Raw genomic sequence first — 16,280 nt, forward strand, 5'->3', positions numbered from 1 at the left:
CTGTCATAAATTTTGGAATGTTATCTTAAATGTATTTAACCCTTTTTATTGATATTTTTGATACTTTCCTCTAGAAATCCATGTTGGAAAGAAACTAAAGAATAATAGAGAATGTTTGGATTCCACATCATAACAGCTTTTTATTATTAACTTTGAAAATCTTACATTCTTTCACATACATCCTGGTTATATAAAATACACTGGATAGATAGTATCTTATGCATTCCTGATTTTGTATATTGATTGAAGCACCAGCATTATCATGTGAAATTATTATCCAAACACCACCGGGCTTAAAGATAAGTGAGATAAAGCATATTATATACTTTAAGATACATCTCCAGGGTTTCTGGAATATGATGAGTGTTCACCAGAAGCACCTGCATAGAAAACAGAGCTTTTACATTGTTTTACTCTTTAAGTGTCTGATGTAAAGGAAAAATTACATTTTTGTCACTAATAACAGGATTGAGTATTGTAACTAAAGAGTACCCTGCATGTTTATTCCTGTAGTTATTCCTATAATGTACCCTACTCATTATCTTAAAAGGAATAAACAGTTGAGATGATAGAAAGATGGATGGATGGATGATAGATAGATAGATAGATAGATAGATAGATAGATAGATTGATCTTTGACCAGCTTTGACTTTAGGAAACTTGTAAATGTGAGCTGTAGTGTTGGCTTTGTAATAGCAATCTGTGGAAGACCCATTTCACCCTGTGTCTGTTTTCAGTCAAGTTCTTCTTATCCTCTCCACAAATATAGAAGCTAATTAGAAAGCAAGTTGGCAAGTAAGCATCTGTCATTCATTTAATATGTATTAATTAATTATAAATACCTCTACTCATTTAATAATAAATTAACTCTACACATTGTGTAAGAGCTCTTGCTAACCACTAATAAGATGCTACCTTTCAAAAATTCTTATAATTTTCATAAGAACAAGTAAATTATTATTTTCTAAAGTACCAAATTAAATAATAATTATTAAATATACATACTTTGTTTCTTACTTTATTTGGTGTCCTCTGAGTCACTGTCCTAAAATAAACAGTACAATTTTATCTGTTTTATGCACTAGAAGCATTTAGCCTCTGTTTGCAGACCATGCATTTTCTATGAAGACAGGTGTTTCCTTAGTCTAAAACACCTCCTTGCTCATCCTTACTAACGTTAAGCTTTGACCAAAAACTAGATACCTGAAAATCATCGCACATTAATAATACAAATGTGATTGCAAAAATAGATAACAAAATAAGCACATAGCTAATTTTTTTCTGATTTTTACTTTTCATATCTATATTTTAATGAGTTTTAACTTATATACAGGAAAGTGTAGTAATCATTTGTGAACAGCTCGATGAACTTTTACATGAGGATATAGCCATGTTACCACCACCAACCATCCCAGAAATCTTTCTTTCGAGTCCCACAGTTACACAGTGTAGGGTAACTGCACTACAAAGTTAACCGGTGTTCTGAGCTCTATAAACATAGATTAATTTTGACACAGCTAATCATAAAAATGAATTTTTAAGTTGTGAAACTTTTTCTCACCATAATTCATTATATATAAGTTTATTTGACTTGGTTTCTGAGCCAATGTCAAATCTTACAATTCAAAATACAAATGATTTTGATCAGAATTAAAGTGTAATTTTTAAATTCAGTTGTTATACCTTAATATCAAATAGTATATTCATCCACTATGATATTTTCCATGTAAATCACTAATGAATATAAGTGAAAAATAAAAACTGAATATAAAGATTAAAATTTTTTATTAATATTTGCATTCATTAGTTAAATTCCTAGGATACATATTAATAACTGATTATAATGTGGGCTTTAAACCAATTTCTATGAATTTTATTTGCTATTACAGTTATTTAGTGCACATTGTCATGTACTTGTGGCATTCGTATGTCATAGAATACATAGCTTCTCTCGAAAGGGAAGTAATGCTTTGTATTCCAGGACTCCAGTGTCCTCTAACTGAACTGAAGGTCGTCCAGGTATGGGTTTGATAAACTGACACAACAGTGAAAAGAATTCCTGTCCCATGTCAGCTTATCAAACACACTGTGGACAGCAGGTCTTAGGCATTTGAATACATTCCCAGTCATTTAAGTTCTGAATAGAAATTACGAAGCTTGTGTTTAGTGAAACACAACCTCAGTATTTCCAGGTGATTTTAAAGAACACCTGTTAAAACTGAGGTATAGTACCACTAAACTTTAAGAATTATCCACAAACTAGAAAAAAAAAACATACATAGTTATAGAAGTGCGATGTCATTTGTTCAAATTGGTGTTGGGAATAGATGTAAAGGAAATACACAGTAAAGTAATGACTTAATATCCTGCTATTCTGGTAAAGAGTTGCAAAGTATGCTGTAAACATATTCATATTGTGGAATAAAACACTAAAATCAAGTATGTTTTGATTTCTTTTTCTATCCTAGTTTATATCACAACCGATAACCCTCCCTGGGAAAGTTATCTTTCAATCTGAATCACTCACTATTTTTCCAACTTCATTTAATTATTTAATTGAAAATGTTCATCCTCAGAAATTTAGCTGCCTTCATTTTAAATAGTAACCTGAATCATTTGTATATTTTCGAGGTTAAGTTTGAGAATATTAAAAAAAAAGATTATTGAAAAGTTTATTCTTAGTGCTATAAGTATATTCTGGTGAAAAGCTAACTTAGAAGGTGATGTAGGTGAAAACATGTTTCCTCATACAATATTTAACTGTTTTTACATATATTTATAACAAAATAGTTCAATTTATAACATTATGGGTGAATTTTCCCAATACTATATCACCCACAATGTGAAAACATAGTTTCCAGGTTTACTTTCTACCCCTTTTTCACCCTTTGAAGAAGAAACATCATCATGCAGTTCCAGTACCTCATCAGTGGAGCCCGTCTCCGCGCCGCAGGTAGAAGCAGTGCAGCGGTGCCCAGCTAGCTGCTCTCCTCCTTGGAGGAAATTGCAGTATCTTAGAGCTTTTTTTAACAGGGGACTATTTTTAAATGTGTCCGGTCACCTCAAAGGATATGTCGGGCATTTCCTGCCAGTAGGATTAGAGGAAGGAAGCACCAGGCCAAAATGTTTGATGTGTGATGTACTGTAATTTCTTTCATGTGTTCAGTGGCTTTTATATGTTGATCAATGTTCTGCTACCAATTGTGACCCTGGTGTGGTCCAGCACATTGATGTTAGACCATCCTTAATGTATAGGGTCATTAACTATACCTAGCAGCATTATTATAATTAAGGATACTGGGGTTTTTTTTAATAACCACTTCTCATTTTCATTAAAGTATTTACTTTTCATAATTGGATAATCTTCGTAGGGACAGTGATTCTCATGAAAGAGATGATTCAGTATTAGAGACTGTCAATGCTAACAGTACTATAGATAGATGCTCTTTAGTTCCTTGTTTTACCTTGCATACCTGGTTTTTAAATCAACATTTTCTTCCCACAGCCTCCTGTGGGCATACAAAGTTCAAGATGGAAACTAGCTGTATAATGTGGTTTTCCTGGGGGCTGAGGGGGTCTCTTATAGGCATTGACAAAATCGCTCCCAGCAATGTTACAAACTTTAAAGAAACAGAGTTGATGATTCCTCATGGTCTTTACTATTCTAAGATCACATTGAAAAGCAGTGAAGGTGCTAAATTGCTATAGGCTTAGGCTGTTGTTGTTTTTTTAATATATTTTATTGATTTTTTTACAGAGAGGAAGAGAGAGGGATAGAAAGTTAGAAACATCGATGTCAGCTGCTTCCTGCACAACCCCCACTGGGGATGTACCCGCAATCAAGGTACATGCCCTTAACCGGAATCGAACCTGTGACCCTTCAGTCCACAGGCCAACACTCTATCCACTGAGCCAAACTGGTCAGGGCTAGGCTGTTTTTTTAAACAAAAATGAACAACAGTTGCTGTTTAACTATAATGACAAAGATTTGATAACAATCTAAATGCTCAGCTGTAGACAGTTGGCTGATATCATAGTAGTATATTCATGCAGTGAAATTCTAAGCAACCATTGCAAGGATAATATGTTTGCCTGTTTTATTAACATGAAATATAGTAGAGCTATTAGGTGAACAAATGGGTTTTAAAAACTGCATGTACTATAAGATCGATTTTATGTTCACGTTTACATGTGAATGGAAAATAGCCTAGATGGTTACACACCAAGCTACCTTGGATTATCGGTCTATGAGAAGTTTTTTCTTGCTTTGATTTCTGGCCAAGTTCTAAATTTGTTAGACAAATTTGAATTCTGCAATTGCAGTTTTACAAAGTTTTTAAAATTTGCAGTTCTATATCCACCACATCTTTAAGTTTTCATATATTATTTTAAATATTTAGTTTTTTATTTAGTGTAAAATATATGAAAATAGGTCCTTTATTCTTTCATATTGATCTTTTCTATCACTTTTATATTTGCTTTTTATAAACTTTATTTTTAGTATAATATCATTAGTTCACCCAATAATCATTCAGCACTCGACAATGGTGATTCTAAAGAAATATGTGCTCAACATTTTGGGGTGTGTGTGTGTGTGTGTGTGTGTGTGTGTGTGTGTGTGTTGGTGGTTATTTTGTTCATTTGAGGAACCTCATTTCTCCTTATATAAGTACTAGAGGCCCGGTGTACGAAATTTGTGCACCGGGGGGCAGGGGGCTCCCTCAGCTGGACCTGCACCCTCTCCAAAATTCCGGAGCCTTCAGGGGATGTCCTACTGACAGCTTGGGCCCGCTCCCTGTGGTTCTCTGCTCTCTGTGGGGCCTGCCTGCTCCACACCACGGGGATGGGTGCTGCCTGCAGGCCGCGCTTGCCTGCTGGGCTCACGTTGCTGGGGTGACGCCACCAGCATACTGCCCCAGCCACTATGGGTGCCGCCATCTTTGTCGTGGAGTGACAGTTAATTTGCATATTATTCTTTTATTAGATAGGATATGGATAATTTAAGTATTTGTCTTTGTCTCTCAGTGTGGTGCCAGATACAGTATTCTTTTTTTATTATCAAGTCAGTGTTTATTAACGTACACTTCATTTTCAAAATTTAAAATAAAACAATTTTGTTAATGCTTGTGTTCAAACTGACTGTTCTGGTCCAGGCACAGCAGATAACATGAAGTAATGGAATAATCAAGAATAATTTTGTTTGGTATTTGTGTACCTTTGTCTCATCAACAGTTGCTGGTTTTGTACTGTAAACTTTATCTTTTATGTGTTCCCATAAAAAAGTCCAGTGAATAAATTTTCATTGTCCCAAGCTTAGTTTGGCTTCACCCATTATTTCAGATCTGTTAAACCAGTCTCTATGTGGTCTCCACTTTCCGTCCGTGGTTATCAGGGTTTTCTCCAGCTAGTCTTCAGTTGATTGTTAAGGATGTTTTTGTTTGTTTGTTTTAATTTTAGTTGTAAATCCAGTTTGATCCTGGGAGCTTGTCTGTGTAGCATCCACTTACTCCGCCGCCATTTTTAATCTCCCAGATTTAGTATTCTACATTGATTTGACTAAGACTATAAGCATGTACTAGCTGCCAAACAGGCTTTTTCTATAATATTGAAACAACCACCTCTCTTTCTTCCTTACATAATAAATCAGCCATTTGTTTCCTCAAAAACATTTGTGAATGCTTATCATTTACCAGCTATTTGCTAGGTATAGGTCTACAATGGTGATAAAAATATTCACAGTAATTATGTTCATGGAACATAGTTTAGTCATCTTTGCAATTATACTTAATGTATATTAATTGGTTGGTTTTTAAACAAAATTTTCTCAAGGTAATGAAATATATGGCCTCACTGAATTTTTATATAACCTTAGTATATTAATGCAGCATCTGCATTTGTTTTATCTTGTAAGAAAGTATTTCATTATTTTTAAGACGAAGTCATTTTCAAGTCATGGCTTATGATCTTAATATGATCTTAAAATCAAGATAATCATGATTATATTATAAGCATAATAGTATACAAAGTAAAAAAACTTTAATAACTAAGACCTTTCACCAATAATTTCTAAACAGTTATTCAATTGGCCTTTTTTTAAAAAAAGCACAGTAGTTTTCTTCACATTCTTTTGCATATTTTGTAACGTTAAGATATAGATATACAACATGTATAATTCAAAAACATGTTAATGTTGAAGGAGAATTCTATAATTTAATATAAGTGTGATTTTATTAATGTATGCAAAATATGAATAGCTGCTAGTATAAATGGGGAAGGGAGTATTTACACATAATATAAACTGATATAATGAATAAATGTAATAGATAATTGTTAGAGAAATTGGTGATAGAAAAGATGCTTAGAAGTAAGTATAATGATGTCTCCTTTTATTGGAAACAGACACTCTTAGTGTAGATATATCTTGTTTCTTCTTCTTGGTGCCCTAAAGCAGAAAACACATCTTTATTTCTATAAGCAGTTATATTTTTAAGAAATACTTTATAGTGTTCACAAAAAGAAGAGAAATGTAAAACTTCTACCAAGCTAGGTTGGGAGTAATTTTTGTAGCATCTCTTTACCAGCTGTTTGACCTCATTATTTCTCAGTTCATAAATTTTATTTTTAATGCTTTTGCCTCAACACACATGCTAAGGTGTGAAAAATACCCTTTCTTCCCACCACTTTCATGTCTCAATTTTATTGGTAAATATTTCCTAGCTCTTTCCCCACTTTTTACCATGTCTTTTTCAAAACTAAATTTTTTAATTTGGTGACTGCATAAGTAAAGTAAAATTTCATTTTTTTCTAATTTGGTTACAGCTGTTGGGGAGGTTGGGTGGGGGAAGGTGGAGGGATTGAGAAAAAGAGAAAACTCATTGACAGACACAGTGTGGTGTTTGCTAGGGGAAGTGGGGGAGATGGAGGAGGGACTAGGGGGGATAAATGGTGATGGAATGAGACTTTACGGGGGGTGGTGAACACTCAATACAGTGTACAGATGATGTGTTGTGGAATTCTGCACCTGAGACTATAATTTTGTCAACCAGTGTCACCCCAGTAAATTCAATGGAAAGGAAAAAATCCATTTCTTTTTCAAAAATTTATCTTTATTTTTGACCCCCTCCATCCCACTCTGACTCCCCTCCCCAAGCCTTCACAGTACTACTGTTGTCTGTGTCCATGGGTTATGCATATATGCATACAAGTTCTTTGGTTAATCTCTTCCCACTCCTCTACCCCCTTTCCTCAGAATCATCTGTCTGTTGAATGCTTCTGTGTCTCTGGACCTATTTTGTTCTTTTAGTATTCTCTTAGAGAGATATAAAAACTTTTTCATTTTTATATTGTTCTATGACTTTTTACCTTGATCTTGAGTCCCTATTTTGAATAACTGTATTTCCATGTCTTATATGTTGGTCTTTGCTGTTGCTCAACATTTTCTTTTGTTACAAGGTTATTTTCTTAAAATGTAATGTTATAAAGCACTACTAAAAGTTAAATATTTTTGTAGTCATTATTCTGTTTATAAAAACTGCCAAATACTGAGAGAGGCCTGCTCAGCTCTCTAAATGTACCTGCCTCTCTTCATCAACCCCTTCTTTCCATCTACCTGGCATATTTGCTACAGTTCAACGTTTCACCTAGTTCTAACTCTTCAGTGGAGATTCCCTCTGGTTACTTTTCTCTGAGAAAATCTCCGTAACCTAACATCTGTAATCAAGATGTGATTAATTACATGGATATAAATTACATATGCACATGGTTAGAGTGTATATATGTTGCCTTAATTATCTCTTTACCTTTTCTGTTCTAATTATAGCTGAGAAAATATCCAGGGGTAATAAATATATTTAGAAATCATACTGCATATTAATATTATTTACTTGATTTTAAGATTATGAAACAGTTTGTTCTTTGGTATCAATTAAAGCTTACACAACATTTATTAGTGGAATAAGAAGTATGACTTAAATATTTTGGTCAAATACTTTATATTTTGCTAAATTAAATTAAAATCAACACTAATTATGGCATGATATTTAATCATCTCTTTATATACTATCCTATATAATAAAGAGGTAATCTGCAAATTGACCATCACACCAACACACAAGATGGCCGCCCCCATGTGGTCAAATATGGCCACCACAAGATGGCCAGCAGGGGAGGGCAGTTGTGGGTGATCAGGCCAGCAGGGGAGGACAGTTGGGGGGAACCCAGGCCTGCAGGGGAGGGCAGTTGCGGGGGGACCCAGGCCTGCAGGGGAGGGCAGTTAGAGGTGACCAAGATACCAAGGCAGGATAGTTAGGGGCAACCGGGCTGGCAGGAGAGGGCAGTTAGGCATCGATCAGGCTGGCACGGGAGTGGTTAGGGGGTGAACAGGCTGGCAGGCAGAAGTGGCTAGGAGCAATCAGGCAGGTAGGCAGGTGAGCGGTTGGGAGCCAGCAATCCTGGATTGTGAGAGGGATGTCCGACTGCCCCTTTAGTTAAACAGGAAGTCAGACATCCCTTGAGGGGTCCCAGATTGGAGAGGGTGTAGGCTGGGCTGAGGGACCCACCCCCGTGCACGGATTTTGTGCACCGGGCCTCTAGTCCTATATAATAAAAGCCCAGTGACCTAATGATGGAATGACCAGAATTACCAGTCGACCAGTCACTATGACACACACTGACTACCAGGGGGCAGACGCTCAATGCAGGAGCTGCCCCCTGGTGGTCAGTGCACTCCCACAGTGGGAGTGACGCTTGGCTGACCTGGATGAGTGGCGCTCCCACAGCAGGAGCAGCTGCTCAGAGGGCAGGTCCACAGCCACTCAGCTGACTGGGATGAGCGGCTGCTCCCACTGCAGCCGCTCAGCTGACCAGGATGAGCAGCATTCCCACAGTGGGCCGATCCCCACAGGCCACGCCCCCCACCAGTTCACAAATCCCGTGCACTGGGCCTCTAGTTAACAATAAACATATCACATTTATTATCTCTATATTTTTATATTTCTCACCATGTTAAGATATTAATGCCCCCCCCCCCAAAAGACAAATATCCCCATATTTTAGAAAATAAGATAGAGGAAATCTTTTTATATTCTTATAGTTTATAGTGTTCACTTCCTAGTGAAATAGGTAATGATTGACTTTAAGCTTCATTAATTACTGAATGTATAAATAATATTGTATTTGGAATTCTTATCTATAGTAATATATAATATTTTAAACTTTTTCTGTAAATCTGGATAGTGTTCAATGGAGATCTTTTAGAACCTCCTCTCATGAGATTAAGTTTCTATAAGGAAAAGTTTTCAAAAGAAGAAAATTCTACTGCCAAACCTTGGAAAACAGCAAATGCTTTAACAATATATACATTTATTATTGACAAGAATATCCTCAGAATTTTCTTGTTGCAGTATTGCTGTTTAGAATCATAGTGTCCTGATTCATTTCCATGTAATTAATTTCACATCTTGATTATAGCTGTAAGGTAATTGAGATCTTCTCATAGTGAAGTCTTTTGGGGTAACCAAAGAGAATCTCCATAGATGAGTCAGAACAAGGTAATATATTGAATTTGAGCAAGTGTTTTACTACATTTATAGTTAGGGTTTCAAAGCCACTTCTGTGGGAATTGCAGTAAACTGCACTGCTAAAACCTTTCTGGGCTCTAATATACATAAGACATTATCTTTTAAGTACTTGAATGTTTTAGAAATCTTTGAGGATTTTATTATAACACTAGAGGCCTGGTGCATGAAATTCGTTCACGGGTAGGGTCCCTAGGCCTGGCCGGCGATCAGGGCCAATTTGCGGGGTGACTGGCGGGGCGATCAGGGGGGCCCTTGCTTACACCTGCTTTGGCTGGCCTGGTGCTGCCTGCTCGCCGGCCCCAATCCCTGCCGCTGCCGCCGGTCAGGACCTGCGGGCTGGGGACAGCTCCTGTGTTGAGCATCTGCCCCCTGGTGGTCAGTGCATGTCATAGTGACCAGTTGTTCCTCCAGTCATTCCCTGTTTGGTCAATTTGCATATTAGGGTTTTATATAGATAGATTCCAAAAAAATCCCCTCTTGTCAATGAAATATTAGATATTATTATTTGAATTAAAACTATGCATATAAAAGGAGCTCATTCTAAAATTTAATGTTTGAATATTAGTGAAAGAATGGTATTTAAGATTTGTACTATTATATTAGTATAATAAGGAAGAGATTGCCGAATCCTATGAAACTATATCATGTGTTGTCTGTTATGCTTTTTAAAAATTAAAAGGCTAGAATGACACTTGATAATGCTCTCCACATATTTTTCTTTCTCATAATCCAACCTAACTTTCCTAGACTTTCTTTTGTTGTTATTGTTTTGTGAGGTGTTGTCAATCTATCTCTTTCACATTCCAGTATGTGCAGAGTTGGCTATTTGAACCTACATATGGAATTTTGCATTTCTTCCGGTTAAATTTCATCTTATTAGTTTTTTACTCTCTGCTATAATATTTTAGGATAGCATAGAATCCTGATTCTCTCATAGACCAAATTAGCTGTGCTTTCCAACTTTATCATCTGAAACTTTGAAAAAACTGATTTATATGAACTCATTGAAATTAATAATAAAAACCATTTAATTGAGCCCAATCCTCTGGCATATTATTAGAGACCTAATTCCAAATAGATGTTATCTGTATCTGGTATTAAACCAGCTCTAAGTCCACTTTACTATGTTTTCGTCAAGTTCATATTTCTATTAAAAAATGTATCTTAACTTAGTCATTTACACATCTTACAGCATCAAGTTCCATAATATTGATGCTGTCTTCTCATTTGTTATGGTAATACAACCAAACAAGGAAATGGGTTTGGCTTGGTTTAATTTATTTGTAATTTATACAACTCCTAATATTCTATTCTAAATTCTCAAAATTTTTCTGATAAATGAATAATCATTTTTTTGAAGATCAACATCATAACTAAATTTTTTACAAAATTGAAATAGCATTTTATTTCTCTGTATTCTAGTATGTCTCTTAGTAATTTCTCTGAGATCGAACATAGGTTCGTTGGTCATATCAACAAATTTTTCAATGCAGTGCATGTTTAGTTATTGCATTTCTTTTGAACCTATTTCTAATGAGTTGAGAATTGTTAGATGTAGCGTGGCATACTTTCACATTGACCATACATTGTGTACTCTATATATATTTTTAATTATCTTGCCAATATGCCCCATTTATTACATTAGTTAGCAAATGAGGACTTATCAGCTCAAATCTGTAACTATATACTGAAGGAAAAAAATTCGAAGCTCATGTTTCCTGAAGATAGACTGTGAAAATCTAGTTTCTTATTTGCTTAACTAATGAGAATATTTTGAGAATCTTGAAGCAGAAAGATACAAATATTTTGTATTCTATTGGCATTGCCTATAATTTAGCCATAGAAAAGAAAAGAAATAGTAAATACTGTTGTTATGTAGTATTTACTTTTACTCATATCATGTAGATTTGTATACCTAATTATATTTATATAACTAGAAAAAAAATGAGTTTTAAAATTGCCCTATGTAATCATTTGTTAATGTAAAGTTGCTTGTTTATTATAAAGTTTTATTAATTAAAATTAATTTTAGTTTTTAGAAAGTATAAATTCTTAGAAATTCTATATAATACAAACCCAGTGGTCGAAACAACCAAAGACCGGTCACCAGGAGGCTGTGTGCGCGGCGAGGTGCGAGGTGCACACGGGTAGGTGGGGACTTGACTCTGGGTCCCAAGGCGCCGGCGGGACTCGGGGTCCCAGGTCTCGCACGATTTCCCGCAGGTCTGGGTCTTGCATGATTTCACGCGCTAGGTCACTAGTAATTTAATAATTGGATAACTTCGCTTTTCCTCCTTTACTTTTATAAACCCCTTCTTTCTTTTGAGACTGTTAAATACATAATAAATGTTTCATTATTAATTTATCAGACTAGAAATAATGAGAAATTATTTTCTTCAACTCAAGAAATTATTGTAGGGCCCATTTGTTTAAACTGAAATCTCTGTATCCTTGGTATACTTTTGTATTTTATAATACAGAGTAAGTGTGACCAGTCAGCTTCTTTCTCATCCCTTATAGTAGTGGTCGGCAAACTGCAGCTCGCGAGCCACATGCGGCTCTTTGGCCCCTTGAGTGTGGCTCTTCCTAAGCCTTAGGAGTACCCTAATTAAGTTAATAACAATGTACCTACCTATATAGTTTAAGTTTAAAAAATTTGGCTCTCAAAAGAAATTTCAATCGTTGTACTGTTGATATTTGGCTTTTTGACTAATGAGTTTGCCGATCACTGCCCTATAGTAATAACAGTAAGCAGGTGTTGTTTTTATTGATATTAATTGATATTAATATCATATTAATTAAAGTTACCACATTTGCTCCCAAAGAAAGCCTATATAGCTAGGCAGCATTATCCCCTACGATGGAAACTGATAGTCACTGAATTAGTTGACTTTTCCATTGATACATAGCTTGTATGGTAGACTAGAATTTAGATGTAACTGCGACATTAAAATTATGCTCTTAATGCAGTATTACTATACTGTACTTTCCTTGACCACGGGACCCTAATGATAGCCACCTGTCTTGCAGATGTTTGCCATTCATTATAGAATGCACTGGACCAGAAATGTAAGGGGATCCTAGGAAGCCTAGCTCCTTCATTGCAGATATGATAAGTACATATAATGTCCCTTGTGAATCAGATATGCTACCGAATGCATATGAAGCATAAAATAAAACTGAAGATAGAGTCCTGCAGATCACAAATATTGACAGGCAAACCATAGAAAAGAATCTAGTAAAGGGGACTAAAGGACAGTGGAGGGAGTGGAGCCACACAAGCTCATGGAATAAAATTTCAAGAATGAGCAAGATTGTGATAATAACTTCTAATATGTAGTAATCATTTACTCTGTGTCAGATATTGCTTTGCGTGCATTAACGCATTTGACTCCCCTCAATGTCTTCACTTTCAGACAAATGAAGTGAAGCACTGACACTTCAATTTGCCCAAAAGCACCCAGAGGTAGGTGGCAGTGTTAGACTTGCGCACCTCAACAGTAAGAGCACATGTAGCCTGTGCTCTTCTCCAGCATGCTATCCTGCCATCTTGAATTGTCAAATGACCAGGAAGGTGAGGTGAGTTAATGCCTGAAAATCATCCATTGGATCTGGTCATTAGAAAATTAATTGCAGCCCTAACTGGTTTGGCTCAGTGGATAGAGCGCCGGCCTGTGGACTGAAGGGTCCCAGGTTCAGTTCCGGTCAAGGGCATGTAAAAAAGGCAGCTGTTCGATGTTTCTCTCTCATTGATATTTCTAACTCTCTATCCCTCTCCCCTCCTCTCTGTAAAAAAATCAATAAAATATATTAAAAAAAGAAAATTAATTGTGGTTCTTTTCCAGGAAAATTTCAAAGAGTAGGTAGGGATGACACTTGGTTAGAATAGAAAATAGAAATACTGCAAACAAATAAGTTTCTGGTTAAAAGGGAACATGAGGAAAGAGTGGTAGCTAGAGCGGGATGCAGGGCTTAGGGGGAGAGTCCGTCTCTTTTTTACAGGGACAATAACTTGAACATATTTTTAGCCTGAAGTGTAAAGATACAGAAGAGAAAATGAAAAAGTGATTCAGTGAAGCTCCCATTGGAAATGACTGGAATAAAGGATATTTGTTATGTATTCAACTTTCATGAAATAAAATGCTATCATGTGCCAAGCCCTGTGGCTAAGTACACGGAGGTGAGAAAACAGGAACCGAACCAGTCTTTAATGGTAAAGTGAACTCACAGAGATCTTGGCCTCTCCTGGAAGAGATGCTTCCTCTACACAGCCTGGGGAAGGAGGCAGGGCAAGTGTTAATTTCTCGGTTTTACAAATGACAAAGCCTTTGATTTATTGGTCTTTTCCTACTCCCCTCAGTGCAGATAGCAGAGATAAAATGTTCAAATCAAAGAGACGTGGCTAATGCTCTGAGTGTCAGATGTGGTTTTTACAATCCATAAGGATGCTAGTTTAGATTAAAAAAAAGGAAAATAACAAAGAAGGGAGAGGGCATATTGCTGAATCTCCCCAGGTGATTCTTCTGCACGCTGAAGATGGAGCTCTGCCCTGAGTCATTGGTCATGAGGACCACTTGGGTCTCAGCCTGATGGTCAGCCATTTTTTTCCCCTGTCCCACTTTATTCTCAAATTTACTGTTACTTTTGGATTATTAGTGATAAAAATGTAGACATTTAATTTAATCAGGGTATATACATTTTACTTCTTTGTACATTCCTATTTTCTGGCTTGTTGAACATTTTTGTAGATCTCAATTGAGTTATAAGTAATGAATTTTACTTCTTTACAGTGAGCTCCCCAGATATGCCTATTCAGCACTGAGCAGTAAATGGTTCAACATGAGCTGTTCCTTATGTAAACATACAAAAGGCCCGACCCAGACTAAATCAATTTAAAAAGGAAAACATTAAAGCTATGTTTCCTGTTATATACTTAAAGTCTTCTTTAGTTCCTTATGATTATATTATTGACCAACTATTGCAGACTTTAGTTTATCCTCCTACACCACCTGCTGAACAATTCCTATGGTATGGGAGAGGAGTTTCGGAAGGGCAAAGCAATTACAATTATAACTCCTACATTTTAGCCAGTAAAGCAGCTTTTTGTGTTAAGGGTAAGGAAGTTATGGGCATCTTGACTCACCCCCCTTCTTGATTTGAATTGCTAAAAGGTTTTAAAGACTACAGTAAGGAGGGAGAGGAAAGTTCCATAGAGCTCTTAGATGTATGTGAATTTGAGACAAAATTTCATTCCTACTGATGATATCAAACATTCATAGGAAAAATTTAATTAGGAAATGAAAGAACATAAAGCTTTTCTTACTAAGGTATTTTCATTGTAATTTTTAAGGGGACATTGTTAATATTGGGTATTTTGGTCCTCACTGAACTCATAAAGTTCTTTTCCTATGGTTAGTTCTATTACAATTCTTGGCTCTAATGATTTTGCAGTTGTTCCTTGTGCTTTGAGAATGTAGTGCATTAAATCAAAGCCCTCTTAATAAAGTATACTTTCATTTTTGGAATTGTAGTCAGATTGTATTTTACTTTTAACAAGCTATTTAAGATATAATGTTCTTTGCTTAGAAAAAAATAGCATTTTAAAAGTTATAAAATCATTTCCAGCTTTTGAAAAAAATAAATATAAATTACTTTCAAATCTATGTCTGTAACCATTTATGCATTTATACCTTTAAAAAAAAACTCTAGTGTACCAAGATATGTGAAATATATCTTTCAGAAGACGTCTTGCTCTAATAGTGCATAATAAAAGTTAATGTAGGATATTTGAATGAAAACATTCTGAATATGTTTTCTTAATTTGGTATTGAAAAATAAAAGTGCTTAGAATCTTATAATAACTGGCATTGGTTTTAAAACAAAATGGGCATATCTTTAAAGAATAAAGATTAGTTTATATTTCAAGTTGGGAAAAATTCAAGTACTTTTTGGATAATGAAGGAAGTCAGTGCACCACTTTATGTTTTCTGACTTTAAAGAATTGAAAGTAAGTCATAGGAATCGTGTAATAACAAAAAATAATTAGATATTATTTTCGGGTTTGAAAAAAGTTATCTTGTATTTATTTTTATCAGAGAAAAATCAAACCTACCTTGTAAATTTTGTAATATTAGCTAATTCTTTAAAATATAGTTAATCTTTATATTAACCTAAACTAATAAGCCAAATGGCCTATCTTTATTATTTGTAAGTTATGTTATACTTGGGAAACTGTATGCAGAGGAAATACATTGATGTTTTTTGAATTTGATATCTCAGGAGGCTAAAAAATTGTTGACAAAAGTGTGTTTTTTTAAAGATGCAAGTGTGATTTTTAATTGACCTAAATTTTCCATGATGAACTGTTTCTTGTCTTAGAAAGTAAATGGTTTATTGCATACTAACCATCATGATATTAAGACCTTTCAGATGGATTAAAACAGATCTAATTAGAAGATGTGGGTAGAAGTCATTGAGTTTGATTAATTACATTGAGGCTCATTGGTTCTCTGCTCAGGCTTTTTTTTTTTTTCCCAAATGCTAATGTTTTGAGGGTATAGCTCAATAGTAGAGCATTTGATTGCAGAATCCTAATGTGTGTTTTATCTTCCACTCTCTTTCTAGTCATTTCACTTATGTTTAACTTTTTTTTTAATATATTTTATTGATTTTTTTACAGAGAGGAAGGAAGAGGGATAGAGA

General features: G+C 35.2%; 1 protein-coding gene across 8 annotated transcripts in view; it reads left to right on the forward strand.

The window, feature by feature from the left end:
* Positions 1-16,280, forward strand: part of VPS13B (vacuolar protein sorting 13 homolog B (yeast)) — a 631,834-nt gene that overhangs the window by 332,348 nt on the left and 283,206 nt on the right. The window contains exon 30 of one of the 8 annotated variants that reach the window (XM_014550210.1): positions 738-791. The exons of the other annotated variants lie outside the window; for them this stretch is intronic. Coding sequence (XP_014405696.1) covers positions 738-780 — 43 coding nt within the window. The 3' untranslated portion in view covers positions 781-791. Of the gene's footprint in view, positions 1-737; positions 792-16,280 lie in introns of those variants that run through there. 8 annotated transcript variants of the gene reach the window in all.

This window comes from Myotis brandtii, unplaced genomic scaffold, assembly GCF_000412655.1.
Source record: "Myotis brandtii unplaced genomic scaffold, ASM41265v1 scaffold59, whole genome shotgun sequence".
Lineage (NCBI taxonomy): Eukaryota > Metazoa > Chordata > Mammalia > Chiroptera > Vespertilionidae > Myotis > Myotis brandtii.